This window comes from Mobula hypostoma, chromosome 21 (genome assembly GCF_963921235.1).
Source record: "Mobula hypostoma chromosome 21, sMobHyp1.1, whole genome shotgun sequence".
NCBI lineage: Eukaryota > Metazoa > Chordata > Chondrichthyes > Myliobatiformes > Myliobatidae > Mobula > Mobula hypostoma.
In genome coordinates, this window is record NC_086117.1 from 51,859,674 (window position 1) to 51,880,363 (window position 20,690).

General features: G+C 45.3%; 2 protein-coding genes across 3 annotated transcripts in view; both read right to left on the reverse strand.

Moving 5' to 3' along the window:
* Nucleotides 1-4,652, reverse strand: part of dnah10 (dynein axonemal heavy chain 10) — a 281,471-nt gene extending 276,819 nt beyond the window's left edge. Inside the window, exon 1 of the mRNA XM_063073994.1 lies at nt 4,208-4,652. Coding sequence (XP_062930064.1) covers nt 4,208-4,433 — 226 coding nt within the window. The 5' untranslated portion in view covers nt 4,434-4,652. The remainder of the gene's footprint in view (nt 1-4,207) is intronic.
* A 997-nt stretch (nt 4,653-5,649) lies between these two features.
* The window catches only part of LOC134360012 (V-type proton ATPase 116 kDa subunit a 2-like), a 61,361-nt gene continuing 46,320 nt past the window's right edge, over nt 5,650-20,690 (reverse strand). For both annotated transcript variants that reach the window (XM_063073995.1, XM_063073996.1), the window contains exons 17-20: nt 17,611-17,733; nt 14,048-14,165; nt 13,497-13,668; nt 5,650-9,169 (exon numbers count right to left, since the gene is read on the reverse strand). In XM_063073995.1, the coding sequence (XP_062930065.1) occupies nt 9,073-9,169; nt 13,497-13,668; nt 14,048-14,165; nt 17,611-17,733 (510 nt within the window). In that variant the 3' untranslated portion in view covers nt 5,650-9,072. The remainder of the gene's footprint in view (nt 9,170-13,496; nt 13,669-14,047; nt 14,166-17,610; nt 17,734-20,690) is intronic.

A 20,690-nucleotide genomic window follows, 5' to 3' on the forward strand; every position in this document is an offset into this window, starting at 1 on the left:
TTCTGGATGTCAGGGCCAAAAGTCATTGTACACATTGATCAGACAGGAGATGAAGTCCTGCAGTGTGAGTATAGGGAGCTAAGAAAGAAGTTAAAAATCTCCAGCTTTCTCTTGGTGCTATGTGCCTGTGAAAGCAGGAATAGAAAGGTCAACCAGATGACTGGATGGCTAAGAATCTGATGCAGTGGGGCAGGGATTCAGGTCCTTGGATTATTGGGATCTCTTCTGGGACAGAAATGACTTATACAAGAGGGACACCTGAACCAGAAGGATCACTATCGTGGCAGGGAGATTTGCTAGTGCTACTCAGGAGGGTTTCAACTAGATTGGGAGGGTCTGGGTCCCTGAACAGTCCCAGACTGATGGCCGTTGCCAAGTCAGTGGAAAATACTGTAGCCAACGAGAACAAGTTTAGTTATCAGGACAGCCAGGAGCCCAGTAAAGGAAGAGGAATGACTGCTGGTTTAAACGTCATTTATTTCAATGCAAGAGGCTTACTTGGTGAAGTGGATTAACAAAAGGATAAGGTATTGGCTCTTGACACTGGAACAACGCTGAGAGAAGGGCAGGACTGGCAGCTCAATGCTCCAGCATACAGAAGCACAGTTAAGAGGGGAAATATCAACACTGCAGAGAGAGGATATTCCTCAGTAATCAGCCTGTGGGGCCATTTGGGCAAAACCTAGAAACAAGACAGGGATGTTCACTTTGGTGGCACTCCCCCAGTAATCAGCAGGAATTAAAGGAGGCGATGTATATGGAGATTTTAGATAGTTGTAAGAATTATAGTAGTATTATTGGGAGATTTTAACTTCCCTAGTATTGACTGGGCCATTAAAGGACTTGGATGGGGTGGAATTCGTCACGCACCTCCAAGAAAACATGCCTATTATGTATAGAGGGCTTGACAAGAGAGGGCACACACTGAACCTCCAGGGAATGAGGTAAGTAAGGCAAGTGATGAAGTGGCAATCAGAGGGCACTTTGGGTCCAATGACCATAACGTTATTAGTTATGAAGAAGGACAGGACTGGTATACAGGTTAACGTCCTAAACTGGGGGTGTGTCAATTCTTGAGTCATTAGGCATGATCACGAAGAAGTCAAGTGGGTGAGACTTCTGCTGGTAAAGAGACGACTGGCAAGTGGAACAGTTTTGAAAGTGTGATATCACAAGTCCAGGGACAACATGGTATCTTAATTCCTGTTAACTTTATTCCTTGGAATGTAGAAGATTGGGAGAAAATTTGATAAAGGTATACAAAATTATGAGGGTATAGATAGGGTAAACGCAAGCAGGCTTTTTCCACTGAAGTTGAGTGGAACTACAACTAGAGTTCATGGGTTAAGGGTGAAAGGTGAAATATTTATGAGGAACATGAGGAGAAACTTCTTCACTCAGAGGATGGTGAAAGTGTGGAATGAGCTGCCAGTGCAAGTGTTGCATGCAAACTCAATTTCAATGTTTAAGAGGAGTTTGAATAGGTACATGGATGGTTGGGGTATGGAGGGCTATGGTCCCGGTGCAGATCGATGGGAGTAGGCAGTTTAAATGGTTTGGCATAGATTAGATGGGCTGAAGGGCCTGTTTCTCTGCTGTACTTTTCTATAACTCTGTGTGAACAGCAAGGTTGGCAGCTGATGAGAGATAATGAAACTCTGGTCAGTGAAAAGAAGCCACACATTGGGCTTAGTCAACTGGGACCTAGCAAATCCCTCGACAACTCTAAGTGTAGCAGTATACTTAGGAGAGAAATAAGGAAGGCAAAAAGAGGTAATCAGATAGATCCGTTTAGCAGAATGGAGAAAAATTCCAATATGTTCTACATGGACACTAAAAGGTTGGCTAGGAAGACAATAGGTCAGCACAGCCATTTGTGTGTTGAAACGAGAGTGATGCATGAGACATTTAATGAATATTTCTCATCAGCATTTACTGTGGAGAAAATAATAAGATGTGAAAGAAATGTGGGAAAGGAGAAATGATGTCTCGAACCACATACAAATGGGAAGGAAGGAAGCACTGGCAGCCTTGGGGAATATTAAGGTGGATAAATCCCTATGGGCTGACCTAATGCACCCCTTTGAGTGTAGAAGACTGAGAGGTAATTCATAGAGGTATACAAAATCATGAGAGGAAATAGATAAGGTGAATGCACTTGTTTCCTCCCCCCACCCCAGAGTCATAGTTATAGAAAAGTACAGTACAGAAACAGGCCTTTTGGCCCATCTAGTCCATGCCAAACCATTTAAACTGCCTACTCTCATCGACCTGCAGCATGATCATTGCACTCCATACCCCTACCATCCATGTACCTATCCAAGTTTCTCTTACTGAAATTGAGCTCACATGTACCACTTGCATTGACAGCTCATTCCATGCTCTCACAACCCTATGACTGAAGAAGTTTTCCCTCATGTTCCCCTTAAACTTTTCACCTTTCACCCTTAACCCATCACCTCTAGTTGTAGACCCACCCAATCCATGGGACCACAAGAGTGGGGGAATCAAAAGTCAGTGGGCATGATTAAAGTGAGAGGGGGAAGTGTTTAATAGGGATTTGTGGGGCAAGTTTGTATTTCACACAAAGGATAGTCAGTATATGAAATGTCAGAGGATATGGTTGAGGCAGATTCAATACAGCTTTCAAAGGACAGTTAGGACAGGTACATGGATTGGGAAGGTTTAGATGGTTATGGGTCAAAAGCTGGCAAATTGGACTAGCTTGAAAGAGGCATCTTGGTTGGGCTGAAGGGTCTGTACAACTCAAAGTCAATATCCTAGGCTGCTATGAGATGCGAGAGGGGGGAATGCTGGCACCCTGAAAATGAGTTTTAAATCTCCATCAGTCATGGTCTCAGAAGGCAGACAGTCTAAAGACCAGTAGATGTGGTCACTATTGAAATTAGATAATAAAATAGTTAATAAAATCTCTTTAAATGGCAAGACTAGATGGGCTGAATGGCCTGTTTCTGTGCTGTACTTTTATATGTCTCTATACTGTAAACATATTGATAGGGTCCTAAATGGGAACCTAACCCAAAAGCTTAAAATGCATGGGAAGTTTGATCCTTAAATATGGTTATTAAATCTAAAGGTTCATATGGCTTAGTCCATGGATTCCTCTGATCTATCTCCAGATGAGATATTTTTTAATGCTGGGTCTTTAATGCCCAGATACAGGATAGAATCTGGTCCTTCAGCCCAGCATGTCTCCATTGACTACTGAGGCAAGTTAAACCAATCCCACCTGCCCATGTACAATCCATGTCCATCTATTATTCCCTGTTACTCTCTTAAATGTCTCCTGTAAATTCCAGGCACCCACAACCTCAAACGTTCACATTAACCATGTTCCCCAACTCCAGCTGTTCATCACCAAGTGTCTAAGGCAAGGGTTCCCAACCTGAGGTCCATGAACCCCTCAGTTAATGGTAAAGCTTCATGGCATAAAAAAAGGTTGGGAACCCCGGTCCAAGGGGATCATCCTCCAATATCCACAAGTTAATCCCCCTCCCCCGGGCAAGGCAGGCAGCATGCGTGTAAAGAACAAAGAGAGACAATATTTCAGGTTCATATCCTTTCACCAGAACCCCAATAATTTGGTGGACAACTCCGTAGAAAGGAGAGTCACAGGAAACGTTAACCGTTTCTCTGGTCACCTGGGAGTATTGCTAGCATTTTCTGTTATCACCCCTCCACCATAAATCAGACTCCTGAACCACCCCATCGCTGAACTGTTCCCACAACCTATGGACTCACTTTCAAAGACTCTTCATCTCGTGTTCTCAATGTGTATTGCTTATTTATCATTTATTTTTCTCCCTTTCTTTTTGTATTTACGTAGCTTGTTGTCTTTTGCACATTGGTTGTCTGTCTGCCCTGCTGAGTGCGGTCTTTCATTGATTCTGTTGTGTTTCTTGTATTTTCTGTTGATTGCCCACAGGAAAATGAATCTCAGAGTATACGGTGACAAATACGCACTTTGATAGTAGATATATTTAGAAGATTTATTTGAATATGGTGATATATATATACTTTAATAATAAATTTATTTTTCCCGGGGTGATTACCGCTGTATTCATCCTCACGGTCCCCCAACCCTGTCTCGGAGGATCGCCCAGCCTCCTCTCTCCCGGGATGTCTGCCCCTGACCCCTCTGCCCACCGGGTTCCCGGCCCTAGAGAGTCTCCACTCCCGGCCTCACCGATCTCCACCTGCAGCTCCTCCTCCTCGGTGCGGCTGCCCTTGAAGAAGAGCAGCACGGACGGGCAGTCCTCGCTGTGCGTGTCGTTGAGGAAGCGGAGGATGACCAGCTCATGCCGCCCGTCGTCCCGGTTCAGCAGCTCATCGAAGCAGTCAGGCCCGATCAGGCCGAACGCCTGGTAGACGCGGTCCCGGAGCCACTCGATGCGCGGGTCGTCCAGCGACATGCCGGGAACCGGGGACCAGGCTCTAACGGAGAGCCGAGGGCCCCGTCTCCATGGTGATCCCTGCCGCACTACTTTCAACGTTTACAGCCGTTCCCATGGAAACGACCCACACCATTAAGCTGGCCATTTTCGAGAGTTGACCTACTTCATTTCAGCGGACTCAATGTTAAATACTGTAGATACAGCGGGGTGTTGATTGAGCCGCTGAGGTCAATTCTCTTCCCGCTAACTGCCTCGCACTCGGTTTTGTACGCGAATAAATTTCTCAACCTATTTATCACAGTGCCGAATCAATACGCCGAGGCTACGGGACGCCGTTTGCACCTTGCCCACGATTCGCAATCGAATCAGGGTGAATGAATGAGAATCAGGATTATCAGCCTTGTATCACGTGAAATGTTTTTCTTTGCAGCAGTAGTACAACGCAAAGACAATAAAGATACAATGATAAATAAATAGTGCTGATAAATACATGGATGGCAGGGGCATGGAGGACTATGATCTGGGTGCAAGTTTAAATGGTTCAGTAGAAACTAGATGTGCTGAAGGGCCAGTTTCTGTATTTTTCTATGATTCTAAGTAGTCCCCAGTCCTGCTGAAGGGTCTCAGTTGCAACTGCAACTGTTTACTCAGTTCCATTGGTACTGCCTGAGCTGTTGAGTTCATCCAGCATTTTGTGTGTATTGCTCTGGTCTTCCAGTGCCTGCAGAATCTCTATTTATAAATGGTCTTCAGGCTCCTGTACCTCTTGCAACAGACATAAGATGCTGGAGGAACTGAGCAGGTCAGGCAGCACATATGAACAGTTGACATTTCAGGCCAAGACCCTTCTTCAGGACATTATCAGCAGTTTAATCAAGGATTGTCAATAGGACAAATATAGAAATTTCCAGAACAATCCGGGCAGTCGAATATTTATTGCTTGTTTATTGTTGTTGTTGTTTCTTCATACTTACTGTGAATGCCCACAAGAAAATGAATCTTAGGGTGGTATATGGTGACATATGTACTTTGTGCACAGAGCCCATGATTCAGACACAAACCGCTCAGCATGGCTCATCTTGCTGAAAGATTAGCCATGTATAGATTACCATGAGACCACTGGTAACCACGTGCAGGAAAGCGACGCCGGGCGGATTAAATAGGTGAGCACGGGAAACGAACAGTCACAAGCACTTGCATCATTTCTATTCATTCATAAATCAGAGTCATGAATCAAAAAACCTTTTATTTTTAGTATGAAACTAAAATTTCATTCAGGCGATAGGCCAGTTTTTTTAACAGAAACTTTATCATTTGCACTAAATATTTCAACATCAATTTGAACAGATCATGTACATCTGCAGACAGTGAGCATTAGATCAGGTAAATGATGCAAAAAAACAAGAGGGGAAATATAAAAAATATTCTTATATACAGGGAGACGGCAGGAGATTGGGGCTGAGAGGGAAATAAATCGTCCATGGTGAAACGGTGGAGCAGACTCGATCGACCAAATGGCCTAATTCTGCTCCTATACCTTATGGTCTTAATCCTTGAAAGGTAGTGAAATAATATAGTATTAGTTGATTTACTAAAAAAAAAGTTTTCTAGTCTTCCTCCAGGAGTTCATTGCAAAGCAGAGACATCTATAAATCAGAGCCACATTTATAAAATAGTGATGACCTGCACCCGAGGTGTTACAAACCTCCTCTCGTCTTTTCAATCTGTTAGCCTGATCAATATCACCACCTTAAATTTTACACATCAGAGACGCAATCCAAAGTACATAATGCAGGTCAGGCGCTAAACCATTTCAGTATTTAGTCGGCAGAAGCATTGCGCAAGAAGAAAATTCATCTGAAATTTAATATCATCACATTTTACCTCCTTTTAAAGAAAGTAACTTCGCTGCACTCTAGTGATACCTAAACAAAAGTGGAATATAAATAGATTAAAATGTTAATCATAGTTAGTTACCTGGATAGCCACACTGTGGCAGGCGAAACTGATGGGGAAGGAGGGAGACGGGTTTTCTGTGGCATTTCGACGGCTATGAAAAGACAGTTGTCCCTTGTCTGTGGCACCCCACGTCTCCCTCTCTCCTCCTCCCAGCCTTGCAATAATATTGCCAATGCAAACTTAAACTACATAAATTAAACACACACATTTAAAGTACAAATGGATGTGGTCCCAGGAACAAGGACAGTGCATGCAGCACGGCTTAATTTATTTCACTGCCCTGTCACCATCGGTTCCTACACTTCAGGCCAAGGACCTCTGACAAACATTAAAAGCTGTACAACTACACAGACTATAAACCTCACGGTGCAGTCAACCCAGGTGGGAAAAGCAGCTGATTGGTAGATACAAGGGTAAATTTTGTTTAAAAGCAGCTTCCGTTAAAGGTGAAATCTTCGTTGAAGTTTGTTATGCTGTCGTGTTTGATACCTTCACAGTGAATTCCCTGCAGCAGCTCAGGGGTTCATGAACCCACTTTTTAAAAACCTGGCCAAAATTTGCAACAGCTAAAAGCTGAGAATCACATCAGACAACCAGCCTGAAGTTAACCTTCCTGCAGTCTGCCCTGCACTTTGCTGTGACGAACCCACTGGCAGATCTACAGATTAGCCTGTAATGAGTAACTCCCAGTACTTTCGAGTAGCATCTCAACAACACTGGGGAAAAACGCACAAGACCACTGCAGGTTCGCGATCTGCCTGATGCTGGGGAGAGGGGGGACTGAGGTATGGCAAAGCCCAATCTGATCTTGAAATCAAAGAGCGGAGATTTCAAACTTGGACAGTGCTGAGAATCTCCAGGATAAACAGACCCTAATGAAAGTGAAATAAAACTGCAGATGCTGAAAACCTGAAATAAATCACAATGGTGGAGGTGCTCAGATCAGGCAGCATCTGTGGAAAGGGATGCTTCAGGTCCAAGACCCTTCGTCAGAAACAAGGCAGATTTCCTATGGGCACCTGCTCCACAGCCTCACTCTTAGCAACAGAAGACAGACATACCTGCTTCTAACTGCCACATCAACCCATTTCATCTCTCAGAGATAAACCCTCCAATCAACCCATCTCTTTGACGACCTTCCCAATAACTGGAAAGGTGTTTTCCCTCTTTCCGAGTTCTTACAATGGATACCAGACCTGAAGCCTTAACTCTCTCACCTTTCCAGCACCTTAGCCTTCACTCCAATGTATCCCTCGATTTACAGACACGCCTTCGGGCAGTCCCTGAAAGGCATTCAGAGGATTTATCAAGATCATATAAGGAACAGATTGGCTAAGATGTATGGAGAGAGGTCAACAGGAACTATTCCAACAACGTCACCATCTCCCAGCTGTGACCGAAGTCTGGGGTCAGAGCTCCACACATCCGTACTGACCCGTGAACTGCAGTGCAGAGCCGACAGGAGAAGTTTGAATGTAATTTTGTCCCTGAAAAGTAACAAGCTAATAGGATCAGTATAGCTTCCCACTCCAAGAGTTTAACAGCAATGGGGTTCTCTCCCCACCGATGACACCACTCCTCCATTAGCCTAGCGGAGGAGACAACAGCGGGAACCCTTCACCCCTCCCCAGAGAGAGGTGGGGCTCTACCCCCCCAACCCCACCTCCCACTCCAAGACAGGACAGCCTCCCCCTCAACACCTACCAGTCTGACGGAGGAGACAAGAGCAGGACCTCCCAAGAGAGGTGGGACACTCACCCCAACCTCCAGAGGGGTTCAGCACTGGGACTCTTCCCTCAGTCTGACGGGGGAGACAAGGGCAGGACGAGAGGGAAGCGTCTTTTATCAATCAGGATGCCATGTTTATGATGCTCGGTTATTTTCGCAATAACATTCAATGCGTGCACAAAGTAATGTGATGAGCACCTTTCTCAGTGCTGTGGTCTGACCAATATTAGGCCAAATAAAACCTCCCCGCAAATTTCCTATTGGGTTTTTCAATTTCCTCAAAAATGGTAGTATCACCTCTGAAGGACGTTTCAGCATCAGTGTGAAGAATGTACCTGGAAATAGCACAGGCTCCCTGTCTCTGTACACCTGCCCTCATCTCCCTCCTTGCCCCGCACTCCCCTGCCCCCGTTCAACCTGCCGCTACTGGGAAGGTCACATTACAATGAGTGAACCCTGAGGGGGACCGGCCGTCAGGGTTGAAGGGGATTAACGGACCGAGGACTGGGGGGGGACTAACTGTTAGGTTGAGGAGGACTAACGGACCAAGGGGAGAGGGGGACTAACCTTTGGGTTGAAAGGGACAAATGGACCAGAAATTGCACTGTTCAGCTCTGGGAAGTAAACCTCCCCATTCGGCACTCACACACAACCCGTAGAGTTTAACTTCATCATAGCTCTGACTTTCCACTTGGAAATATTCCTTGTTGGATGGATCAAATTATCAAAACTATCAAAACGCTTCCACCTTTGCTCACAGTGAAAACACTAGGCACATAATGTCCTTCACATTCCGTAAGATCTGGAAGTACCTGAGATTGCAAATGGAAGTATTTGTCTGTCATTAGCGGGGAAACTGATGTGTATTTGGTAAGGCAGTCACAGTGCAAAACGTTTGTCATGAGAAGCCATGAGTGTCACATGACCATGCCAGTGACATTCGGGAAATCCACATGCTCACAGCACAAATCTAGGCAAAGTCATCAATGTTACGAGTGACCAGCTCGAAGGAGAATGGAGAAAATTTGTATCCACTGCCCTTGTAGAACTTGGTTTGAAATTCCACCCTGTTGGAGAGAGAGAAAAAAAAGACAAGATTTATTTTGGCATTCATTTCCGTTTCCTGACTTTGCATTGAATCCTGATGAAGGGTCTCAGACCGAAACGTCGACTATTTATAGTATTGAGATACACAGCTTGGAATTGGTCCCTCCGGCCCTTCGAGCTACGCTGATTTAACCACAGAGTAAATACCAGATGGGGTGTATGGGGTGTCCAGGGGGTTGTAGCATGTCTGGTGGCGGGCTTGTCGTGCTCCACATAGGGGCAGCTGATCCACCTTTGGCCCCCACCTACCGCCCAGCTGTCACCTGGGGCTTCAAGTAACTGTTTGCTGGGACAGTGGTCACACCCAGGTACACCGCTCTGACAGGCAGGTTAAGCCAGGTGAGGGCAGCCGGGAGCCTCCGGCACTGGAGCTCGTAGGAGTGAAGCCAGTTCCGGCAGACTGGGCGGATGAGACCAACTACAAGATCCAACAGCCAAAAAGGCGGTGCTGCAGTGCTTCATGGGGAGTGAAGGGCCCAACAAGCTTCACGGCTATCCACTGCAGCCGAGGAACTCCCCAGTTGTGATGATTTTTCATACTGTTGGACCAAGATTCTGTGGTAAAGAGACTGGAACCGCCCCAGAGCAACGGCCTTTTCACTATCAAACCGCTCCCACACAGGTTACATCATCGCCGAAAATGACGGACAACCAACACAATCATGGGACAATTTACAATGACCAATTAACCTACTAACTGGTACATCTTTGGACTGTGGAAGGAAACTGGAGCACCCGGAGAAAACCCACATGTTGCATAGGAGGGTGTACAAACTCCTCAGAGAGGACGCCAGAATTGAGCTCTGAACTCCGATGCCCCGAAGTAATAGCATCATCCTAACTTCCACTATGGCTCCTCAGAATTCCCCTTCATAGAAGCTGCCTGATCTGCTTCGCCCCTTGAGTCTAGTACTGGCCTTCTCACAGCTCACAACGTCTCCAGGTTATCTAGATTTTAAACATCTGCAGACGCTGGAAATCCAGAGCAACGCACACAGAATCACAGAATGCTGGAGGAGCTCAGGTCAGGCAGCATTTACAGAAACGAAGAAACAGCTGACATTTCGGGCCGAGACCCTTCTTCAGGACCGGAAAGGAAGGGGGAGATGCCAGAATTAAAAGGTTGTGGGGGGGGGGGGGGAGGGAAAGGAGGTTAGCTGGAAGGTGATAGGTGAAGCCAGGTGTGGGAAAGGTCAAGGGCTGGTGAAGCAAAATCTGATAGGAGAAGAGAATGGACCACAGGAGAAAGGGTAGGAGGAGGGGATCCAGGGGGAAGTGATAGACAAGAGAGAAGAGGTAAAAGGCTAGAATGGGAAAGAGAGGAATGGGGAGGGGAGGGAGATTTTTTTTTATTTTAAATAAATCGGGAGAAATCAATATTCATGCCATCAGGTTGGAGGCTACCCACATGGTACACAAGATGTGGCTCCTCCACCCTGAGAGTGGCCTCATCGTTGCACAAGAGGAGACCATGGAACAACAAATCAGAACGGGAATGGCAAACGGAATTAAAATGCTTGGCTGCTTGGACTGGAGAGCATGCCTTGTGAAAGTAGGTTGAGTGAACCTGGCCTTTTCTCCTTGGAGTGGCAGAGGATGAGAGGTGACCTAATAAAGGTGTATATGATGAGAGGCTTTGATCGTGTGGATAGCCAGAGGCTTTTTCCTGGGCTGAAATGGTTAACATGAGGGGGCATAGTTTTAAGGTGCTTGGAAGTAGGTACAAGGGGGATGTCAGAGGTTGCTTTTTCACGCAGAGAGTGGTGGGTGTGTGGAATACACTGCCAGCAACGGTGGTAGAGGCAGATACAATAGGGTCTTTTAAGAGACTCTTAGATAAGTACATGGAGCTTAGAAAAAAATAGAGGGCTATGCAGCAAGGAAATTCTCGGCAGTTTCTAGAGTAGGTTACATGGTTAGCACAACATTGTGGGCTGAAGGGCCTGTTTTGTGCTGTAAATTTCTATGTTCTATGTACTGGGAAGTCCCGCTTTTGGTGGATGGTGCTCAAAGTGGTGCAGGAAATGGCAGCTGCTACAACTACGTGCAGGTCGTTGATATTAAAACATTAACCTACCAGGAACATCCACTCTCTGAGAAGCAAATACCTCTCACTACTTTCCACTTCACTAATTTTCATTCCATGCCCCATTTATTCCTCATCCTCCTGAAAACAAGCCTGATATTGTGACTTTCACAAACCCACTTAACACATCAATCCCATTTCCCTTAATCAAAAATATTCAAACTGGTTGGACAAAATTTGTCTTCAGCATGCTGGATCTTAGTGGGAGTTTTTGTGGAAATTTGGAGGTTAGCTTCCTTTAGGGGAGTTAGACAAAGATTTATGGACAGAGCAGTTTTAAAAGATAGAGTCATAAAGTCATTGAAAAGTACGGCACAGAAATAGCCCTTTGTCCTATCTGGTCTGTGCCAAGCCATTTAAACTGCCTATTCCCATCAACCATAGACTCCATAGCCCTCCCATCTGCGTACCTTTTCAAATTTTTCTTAAACGTTGAAATCAAGTTCTTATGCACAATTTGTGCTGGCAGTTCATTCCACACCCCCACCACCCTCTGAGTAGTTTCCCCTCATGTTCCCCTTAAACTTTTCACCTTTCACCCTTAACCCTTTTCAGAATGGCAGGCGGTGACTAGTGGGGTACCGCAAGGCTCAGTGCTGGGACCCCAGTTGTTTACAATATATATTAATGACTTGGATGAGGGAATTAAATGCAGCATCTCCAAGTTTGCGGATGACACGAAGCTGGGCGGCAGTGTTAGCTGTGAGGAGGATGCTAACAGGATGCAGGCTGACTTGGATAGGTTGGGTGAGTGGGCAAATTCATGGCAGATGCAATTTAATGTGGATAAATGTGAAGTTATCCACTTTGGTGGCAAAAATAGGAAAACAGATTATTATCTGAATGGTGGCCGATTAGGAAAAGGGGAGGTGCAACGAGACCTGGGTGTCATTATACACCAGTCATTGAAAGTGGGCATGCAGGTACAGCAGGCGGTGAAAAAGGCGAATGGTATGCTGGCATTTATAGCGAGAGGATTCGAGTACAGGAGCAGGGAGGTACTACTGCAGTTGTACAAGGCCTTGGTGAGACCACACCTGGAGTATTGTGTGCAGTTTTGGTCCCCTAATCTGAGGAAAGACATCCTTGCCATAGAGGGAGTACAAAGAAGGTTCACCAGATTGATTCCTGGGATGGCAGGACTTTCATATGAAGAAAGACTGGATGAACTGGGCTTGTACTCGTTGGAATTTAGAAGATTGAGGGGGGATCTGATTGAAACGTATAAGATCCTAAAGGGATTGGACAGGCTAGATGCAGGAAGATTGTTCCCGATGTTGGGGAAGTCCAGAACGAGGGGTCACAGTTTGAGGATAGAGGGGAAGCCTTGTAGGACCAAGAATAGGAAAAACTTCTTCACAGAGAGAGTGGTGAATCTATGGAATTCTCTGCCACAGGAAACAGTTGAGGCCAGTTCATTGGCTATATTTAAGAGGGAGTTAGATATGGCCCTTGTGGCTACGGGGGTCAGGGGGTATGGAGGGAAGGCTGGGGCGGGGTTCTGAGTTGGATGATCAGCCATGATCATAATAAATGGCGGTGCAGGCTCGAAGGGCCGAATGGCCTACTCCTGCACCTATTTTCTATGTTTCTATGTTTCTAACCCATGACCTCTGGTTGTAGTCCCACCCAGCCTCAGTGGAAAAAGCCAGCATTTACCCTGGCTATACCCTTCAATTTTGTATAAATACAATGGGATATATATCAGTCTGGAGGCTTCTCCATGTAAAAGGTCATAATGAAACATCTTGCATAACCAGTGGGAATTAATCCTCACTTACAGACAATTCCCTCCCCTTACAGTTCTAATACAGTGGTCCCCAACCTTTGGGCCGCGGACCGATACCAATCCACAAAGCATGCAGGGGTGCGGCAGTGGCCGGAACGCACCCAGCACGTTTAAGAAAAAGGCCGAAATAAACAAGCTAATTAATTAGGTATCGCCCGGCACGTAAATGTCGGCCCAGATCAGAGGCAGCACCTAATTAATTAGCTTGTTCATTTCAGCTTCTTTTCTTAAAGATGTGCTGGGTGCGTTCCGGCTACCGCTGCACCGCCGCATTCTTCGCGGCAACGTATCGGTCCGCGGCCCGGAGGCTGGGGACCACTGTTCTAATAGAACTTTGCAGCTAATATATAAATATTATTTGTATAATTTCTCATCATGAACTCTAAATTTAACATCAGTGAAACAGGCGTACCAATGCAATCGGAGAGCGTGCAGGAATGCTGAGAGACCCTCCATGACAAGCAGAATAGCGACCGTAAGAACTGCGAAGACGCCAAAGACGGGGAACAACAACAAGGAGCCGAAATCACTGTCCATTCGCAGGCCCATGTGCAGCACCATCCCCCACAGGACCTCAGACAGCTCTGGTTATGAACAGAAAGGAGCAAAACAAAAATTAAGGCTGCTACTTTGTACAAATCAGTATCTTCCTAGAGCAGGGCTCCCAATATGGGGTCCACAGATTCCTCAGTTAATGGTAGGGACAATGGCTGGGAACCCCTGTCCAAGGGTTAGATCATTACAACTCTATGTATAATTGTTAATAAACTGGATGGATGCTCGGTAAAGCTGATTATTGAAACAGTGTTGCTCAGCAATAAATTCAGTTTCTTCATTAATAACAGCTAATACATTCTGAATAACTTGATACATTTATGAAAGGAGGCAGTAACAGGCTTAACACAAAAATCTTGTTAGATTTTATAACTGTTTCCATTGGTAGGAAGAGACGGATCTACTTACGAGCATGAGCCAAACTGAGAGCCCAGAGCCGCAAGTACGAAGCCGTGTTCGACACACAGCCCAGACAATACTCGATGGTGTGAATCGCTTGATGCATGAAAATATCACCAAAATTGAACTAGGAGAAAAAGAAAAGATGAACTTCAGGTCAAGCGACTGCGAAGAATTCACTGTGTTGGCGAGCCGCTACAATCTGCAACAAAGGTGTTGGAATGGAGGAACAACAAAACCTCTGCTTGGCCAGCTAGTGGAAGGGAGAGGTGATGAAAGGATTCCAATCAAAGTAGTACAGTCTGCCGGTAACTAAACACTTTCAGCAGCGAACATAGAATTACTCAGAAATTAAATTGTAAACCGATTCAGCCAACTTGAAAGAAACAGTAGAGCAACAAGCTGATTGGCTGATAAAAATACACCCTGTTCATGAAACGTTCTGTAAACCTTGTCCCGATTACAAAGGAAATCCAGCAAAACTCCTGCCCATCCATTGCTCCATTATTCAGCCCTGATTCACAAGACCACAAGATACGGGAGCGGACTTGGGCCATTTGGCCCATCGAGTCTACTCCACCATTTCATCATGGCTGATCCATTTTCCTCTCAGCCCCAATCTCCTGCGTTCACCCTGTATCCCTTCAGGTCCTGACTAATCAAGAAGCTATCAACCTCTGCCTTAAGTATACCAAACAACTTGACCTCCAGAGCTGCCTGTGGCACTGAATTCCACAGATTCACCAGTCTCATGGCTTCCCATCATGCTTAACCTTCCAGCAGTAATTCAGTTACTGTCCTTTACAGCATCAGGGTGAGTCTGTTAGCTCGTTTATGAAGGCTGATCCAGCTTGTTCCATGATGCAGCTCCAGCTATGTTCTGCATAGATTTCTGTGGAATGTTCTAGCCCTCCCTCAGATCTCTCAATATCTCAGCTTATTTCATTTACTATCAGGTCCTGTCCAGTGACGTTAAACCACTCAATAACAACTCAAACACAGTTGTATTTGATCCCCTCCCCCTTTCCTTTCCCCTATAGTGCAGTCCCCTCCCCTATCAGATTCCTCCTTCTCCAGCCCTTAACCTGGCATCACCATCACCTTCCAGCTAGCCTTCTCTCCCTCTCCCCCCGCCATCTTTTTATTCTTGTGTTTTCCCCCTTCTCAGTCCTGATGAAGGGTTTCTGTTTGAAACATTGGCTGTTTATTCTCCAATAGATGCGGTCCGAACTGCTGACTCCTCCACTATTTTGTGTGTGTGTTGCTCTGGATTTCCTGCATCTGCAGACCTTATCATCTATTGTTCAAAGCTTATTTCTGTTAACTTTTATTTCCACACACATTTTAATTCCACGTCCCATTCCCATTTTGATATGTCTATCCACAGCCTCCTCTACTGTCAAGATGAAGCCACACTCAGGTTGGAGGAACAACACCTTATATTCCATCTGGGTAGCCTCCAACCTGATGGCATGAACATCGACTTCTCTAACTTCTGTTAATGCCCCTCCTCCCCTTCACACCCCACCCCTTATTTATTTATTTTATATATTTCCCCCCCGCCTTTATTTCTTTCTCTCTTTTTTTCTCCCTCTGTCCCTCTCACTACACCGCTTGCCCATCCTCTGTGTTTCCCCCCTCCCCCTTTTCTTTCTCCCTGGGCCTCCTGTCCCATGACCCTCTCATATCCCCTTTGCTAATCACCTGTCCAGCTCTTGACTTCATCCCTCCCCCTCCTGTCTTCTCCCATCATTTTGGATCTCCCCCTCCCCCTCCCACTTTCAAATCTCTTACTCACTCTTCCTTCAGTTAGTCCTGACGAAGGGTCCCAGCCCGAAATGTCGACTGTACCGCTTCCTAAAGATGCTGCCTGGCCTGCTGCGTTCACCAGCACTTTGTGTGTGTTGCTTGAATTTCCAGCATCTGCAGATTTCCTCGTGTCTGCATTTCTGTTAGCTTGTTCATCCAATAATCTAGCCTCCCGGTATCATTCCATCAATTCCTAAACAAACTACAATGTCCTTCTGAAAGGCTCACGATACTCCATAATGTTTCCGTAATGCCTCATTTAAATTTCACTTCCGTAGCAGGATCACAACTGCTGTTTGACCTGCAGGATTTTGTGTACAGAGCTCTTGTGTTTCAGAGCGTTTCGATTTATTGTGAAATGTGCTCAAGATGCCATTTCCATTGGCCTGGTCAGCTCAGTAGCCATGGTTTGTGTCTGAAGTCTAAAGGTAATGGACCAATTAAACTGATGGAGTGTGTCAGAGTATGACTCAGTACACTCTGAAATATTAACATCATAAAACACAAGAGTATTTGGCCTATTAAGTCTATTCTAACATTTGATGATAGTCCCTCTCAACCCAATTCTCCTGCCTTCTCTCTGTCACCTTTGATGCCCAAGAACATATGAGCCTCCATTTTAAATATACCCAATGACTTGGGAGCTGCCTTTGGATATTAATTCATCATATCAGTGGGTCATGGGCCTATTTTGGTGTTGTTCTACGCTTTAAACTGAAAAAAAAAAACAGATAGGATCAATTATAATATTGCTGTTTAGGGATTACAATAACCCAAAACTGGCAGTGCGTTTCCTATATAAATTTACTGGCTATAAAGCTCTTTGGAACATCCAAGGTGAACACTTGACAGCAGAGGTGGTGTTTCTACAGAATTGCCATCTCCCATACCAAGGCGTGCCTTCCACAGCACGAATTCTCATTGGAGCAGGAACAGGCCAGACCAGACCAGACAGCAGGTCCAACCCATTCCACCTTTCACCAAGATAATGATTCACCTTCCATCTTAGTGAAATGTACATGGATGGTAGGGCTATGGCTCAGGTGCAGATTGATGGGAGTAAGCAGTTTAAATGGTCTGGCATGGACTAGATGGGCCAAAGGGCCTGTTCCTATGCTGCACTTTTCTATGACTCTACTTCATCTTCCTGCACAACCCAACAGAAACTCCACAGACCTCATCCCTGAGAGGGGAAGGATTTTCAGTGGGTTACACCTTGAAAGACTGGTCCAGGACAGACTCCAGCAAGTGCTGTTGGCAGCCTATGCCCCAGCAGGGATGAAAGAGAACAAGGAAAACATCCCCCCTGCACCCAGCATGTTGAGTCCTGCAACAGGTTTGCAAGTTTCAGTAAGATCCCAGGGTCAACACATCCCCACCAACCACTCCCCTTCTGACAGCATTTCTCCATGGACCGCTGAAGATATCGTACTGCCCCAGCTTGCATGCTGTCTCGTGTACCACAGACATAACATCCATGGCTGATCCCGACCAATGGAGACCTCAGTCTGCGTCGCCCAGTTACAACCAAAAGATCATTAGTTTGACTTGTACTGTCAGTCAAATTCTGAGATGAAGGGTCCCAGCTCAAAATATCATCTGAAATAATCACTAACTACCTGCCTAGCTGAGTTACTCCAGCACTTTGTGTGTTGTTCAAGATCATAATTTATTCTTTCTCTCTGCACAGAGCAGGATCTAAAAAAACAGCCTTCTCTCCAACTGCTTCTTCAACATTTTGATTAGAAATCTTCTTGTCCTACCTCCTGTTCAGCTCCATCGGGGTGGCCTGAATGGTTCGAGTGGCTGCCTCCCTGTTCCATTTCATGAGCTCTCAGCAGTGTCAACTCCTCCTCACTCCCTCTTCGCACAAGTGTGTAGCCTTTCTGGATGTAAAGCAACATCAATTCGGTCCAGAGATTCAAAGTTACACATTTAGATTTCATTCCAGAGAGGATAACAAGGCCTCGAGGTGGAGACACATTTACTAAACGTTCCCAGAGATGGAGGTCTTCAGTTCTGTGCAGGGCCTGGAGGCACTGGGGCTGAGGCCGTTGGGAAGATGTTAAGGGGAGCTTACTGTGAGACATTTCAGACCATAATGGAGTGTCTGACAGTAGGGTCTGTCACCAGAGGACACTAATTTCACATAACAACCAGGGACCACCATGAGGGGTGAGGGGTGTGGAAGAGCTTATTTTAAAGACCCAAAGGCAGATCAAACAGATTCAACAGGAATTTCCAAAGTCAGTCATACAAAGACAGAACCAGGCCCTTCGGCCCACCAGCTCCATACTGACCATCGGGAATTTATAAATAAACACAGGGCTTTAAGGAAACAGTGCTGCCAAGACTCGATGGACAAGTCAAACAGCCTCCTGTCTGCATCAAAACTGGCCAACAGATCCAAGGGTCAATACCACAAGTGGGTGCTGTGGGACTTATTGGGAGGCTGGTCTATTGTACATTGAGGGTTGAAGTGCAGGTTCAAATCCCAACCCAGCTGCTACAGAGAGTAATTTCAAGTCATTCCACAGTTCAATTTTATTTTTATTTACAGACACAGCATGGTAACAGACCTTTCGTGCCCAATGAAACCTCCCAATTACACACGACCAATTTACCCACCAAGCCATAGGACCTTGGAATGTGGGAGGAAACCCACGCGGGTTTCAAACCCCTTACAGATAGCAATGGAATTGAACCCCAGTTTGCAGTGCTGTAATAGCATTCCACTAACCGCTACACTGCCGCGCCACCTGTAAGTGTCTTTAATCTTCAAGCAGACTGCGTTAATTAAGTTGGAAAATGTAGCCCATATAAATGGATACGGAAGCATTACGAAGCCAATCGGGGAACAAGCCATATAGGATTCAGGAGGAACTTCAGGGAGGAGTGGACCAGAGGTTTATTCGTGGTGAATTTCAGCTTCCTCAAAATTGATCAGGGTTGCCTTTATGTAAGTAGCTGAGATGGGGTTGAATTTGTAAAATGCATTCAAGGTTTTTTTTTGGTTAAGCAGAATGGACAGTGTCCCTGGAGAGAAGGGGCTGGTCTCAACCTTATGTTGAGAATAGGAATGCAGTCACTGCTCGTCTTTGAAATAAGTAACTTGATTTCTGGTTACCTGCCTATAAGAAAGATATCAGTTAGCTTGAAAGAGTGCAGAGAAAATATACAAGGTTATAGGGAAAGATTGAATAGGACTTTATTTACTGGAGTGCAGGAGAATGAGGGGAGATCCTATGGAGGTGTACACTATTATAAAGGATATAGGCAGGGCAAGTGAAAGTAGGCCTTTTCCCCTCAGGTTGGGCAAGACTAGAACTAGAGGTCACATGTTAAGGATGAAAGGTGAAATAACGAAGGAAAATCTGAGGGGGAACCTCATCCACTCAGGGGCAGTTGCAAGTATAGAATGAAACGCCAGTGGAAGTGGTAGATGAGGGTTCAATTGGATAGGTTGATGGATGAGAAGGGTATTGAAGGTTATGGTCCAAGTACTAGACAGGACTAGGCAGAAAACCTGCCAACACAGAGCAGACAGGCCAGAGAGCCAGCTTCTGTACTGAGATGATCTATGATTCTATGAGAATATCAGTGGCCAGATTAGTAAATTTACTAAAGTCACAGAAACTCAAATTAGAGAGTAAACAGATTGTCCAAGAATACAGTGGGACGTACAGCTATTAGAAAGCTGGGCAGAGTGTTGAAGATGGATGTTAATCTAGACAAGTGTGAGGCAATGTATTTGGGTCAAAAACTAAGAGGACACAGAGCTCAGGAGGCAGCAATAGAGATTCGATGGTGGTGCGTAGCAAAACAGGTTACATAATAATCTCAGAATTTTAAAAAATCAGTAAGAGAATCGTGATCATTACTCAATAGAAATTAGCCGAAGAATAAGAAGCGCAGCTCTGAAACAATAGTTAAACAAGGGAGTTACAGAGACTGAGAAGCTATCCCTTCTAAATCTCTCACCCGATTTTAAACCCATTCCCAATTGTTTTAAGCATACCCTTCTTGTAAAAGACAACATCCTTACTCTCTGCCTGTCCCTCTCAGGGTTTTATACACATCTATCAGTTCATCCCTCAATCTCCAATGTTCCAGAGTCAGGGTCAAGAGAAACCAGCAAATTTATTTTCAGCATTGTGCGCCATTTTGGGCCCCTTATCTAAGAAAGGATTTGCTGACATTGGAGAGGAGATTCACAAAAATGATTCCGGAATTGAAAGACTTATATAATGGCTCCAGGCCTCTACTCACTGGAATTCAGAAAACCTATTGAATATTAAAAGGCCTCGATAGAGTGGGCGTGGAGAGATGTTCCCCAAGGTGGGGGGGGGGGGTCTAAGACCAGAAGACACAGCCTCAGAATCGAGGGACGCCCTCATAGAACTGAGATGGGGATGATTTTTTAAAAGTCAGAGAATGGTGAATCTGTGGAATTAGTTGCCAAGTCATTGGGTGTATTTAAGGCAAAAGTTGACAGATTTTTGATTAGCCAGGGCATGAAGGGATACAGGGAGAGGCAGGAGAATGGAGCTGAGAGGGAAAATAGATCAGCCATGATGAAATGGTCAAATTCTGCTCCTATATCTCATGGGCTTAAATTTAAAGAGGTAATGAAATTGGGGAAAGCACAAGATGTTAAAAATTAAATGAAGGTCTAAAGTTTAAGATAAATTCTGACAGCACGGCAGTAAAATAAACCCTGAGGGCCAAATTTGTGAGAAAAACCAGCAATTAGAATGAGAAGTGCATTAAAAAAGTGTGAACATGGATAAAGGACCCTTAGAGATTGAGGCTGGGGTAGTTATCGGGGAAGAAACCGGAAGTG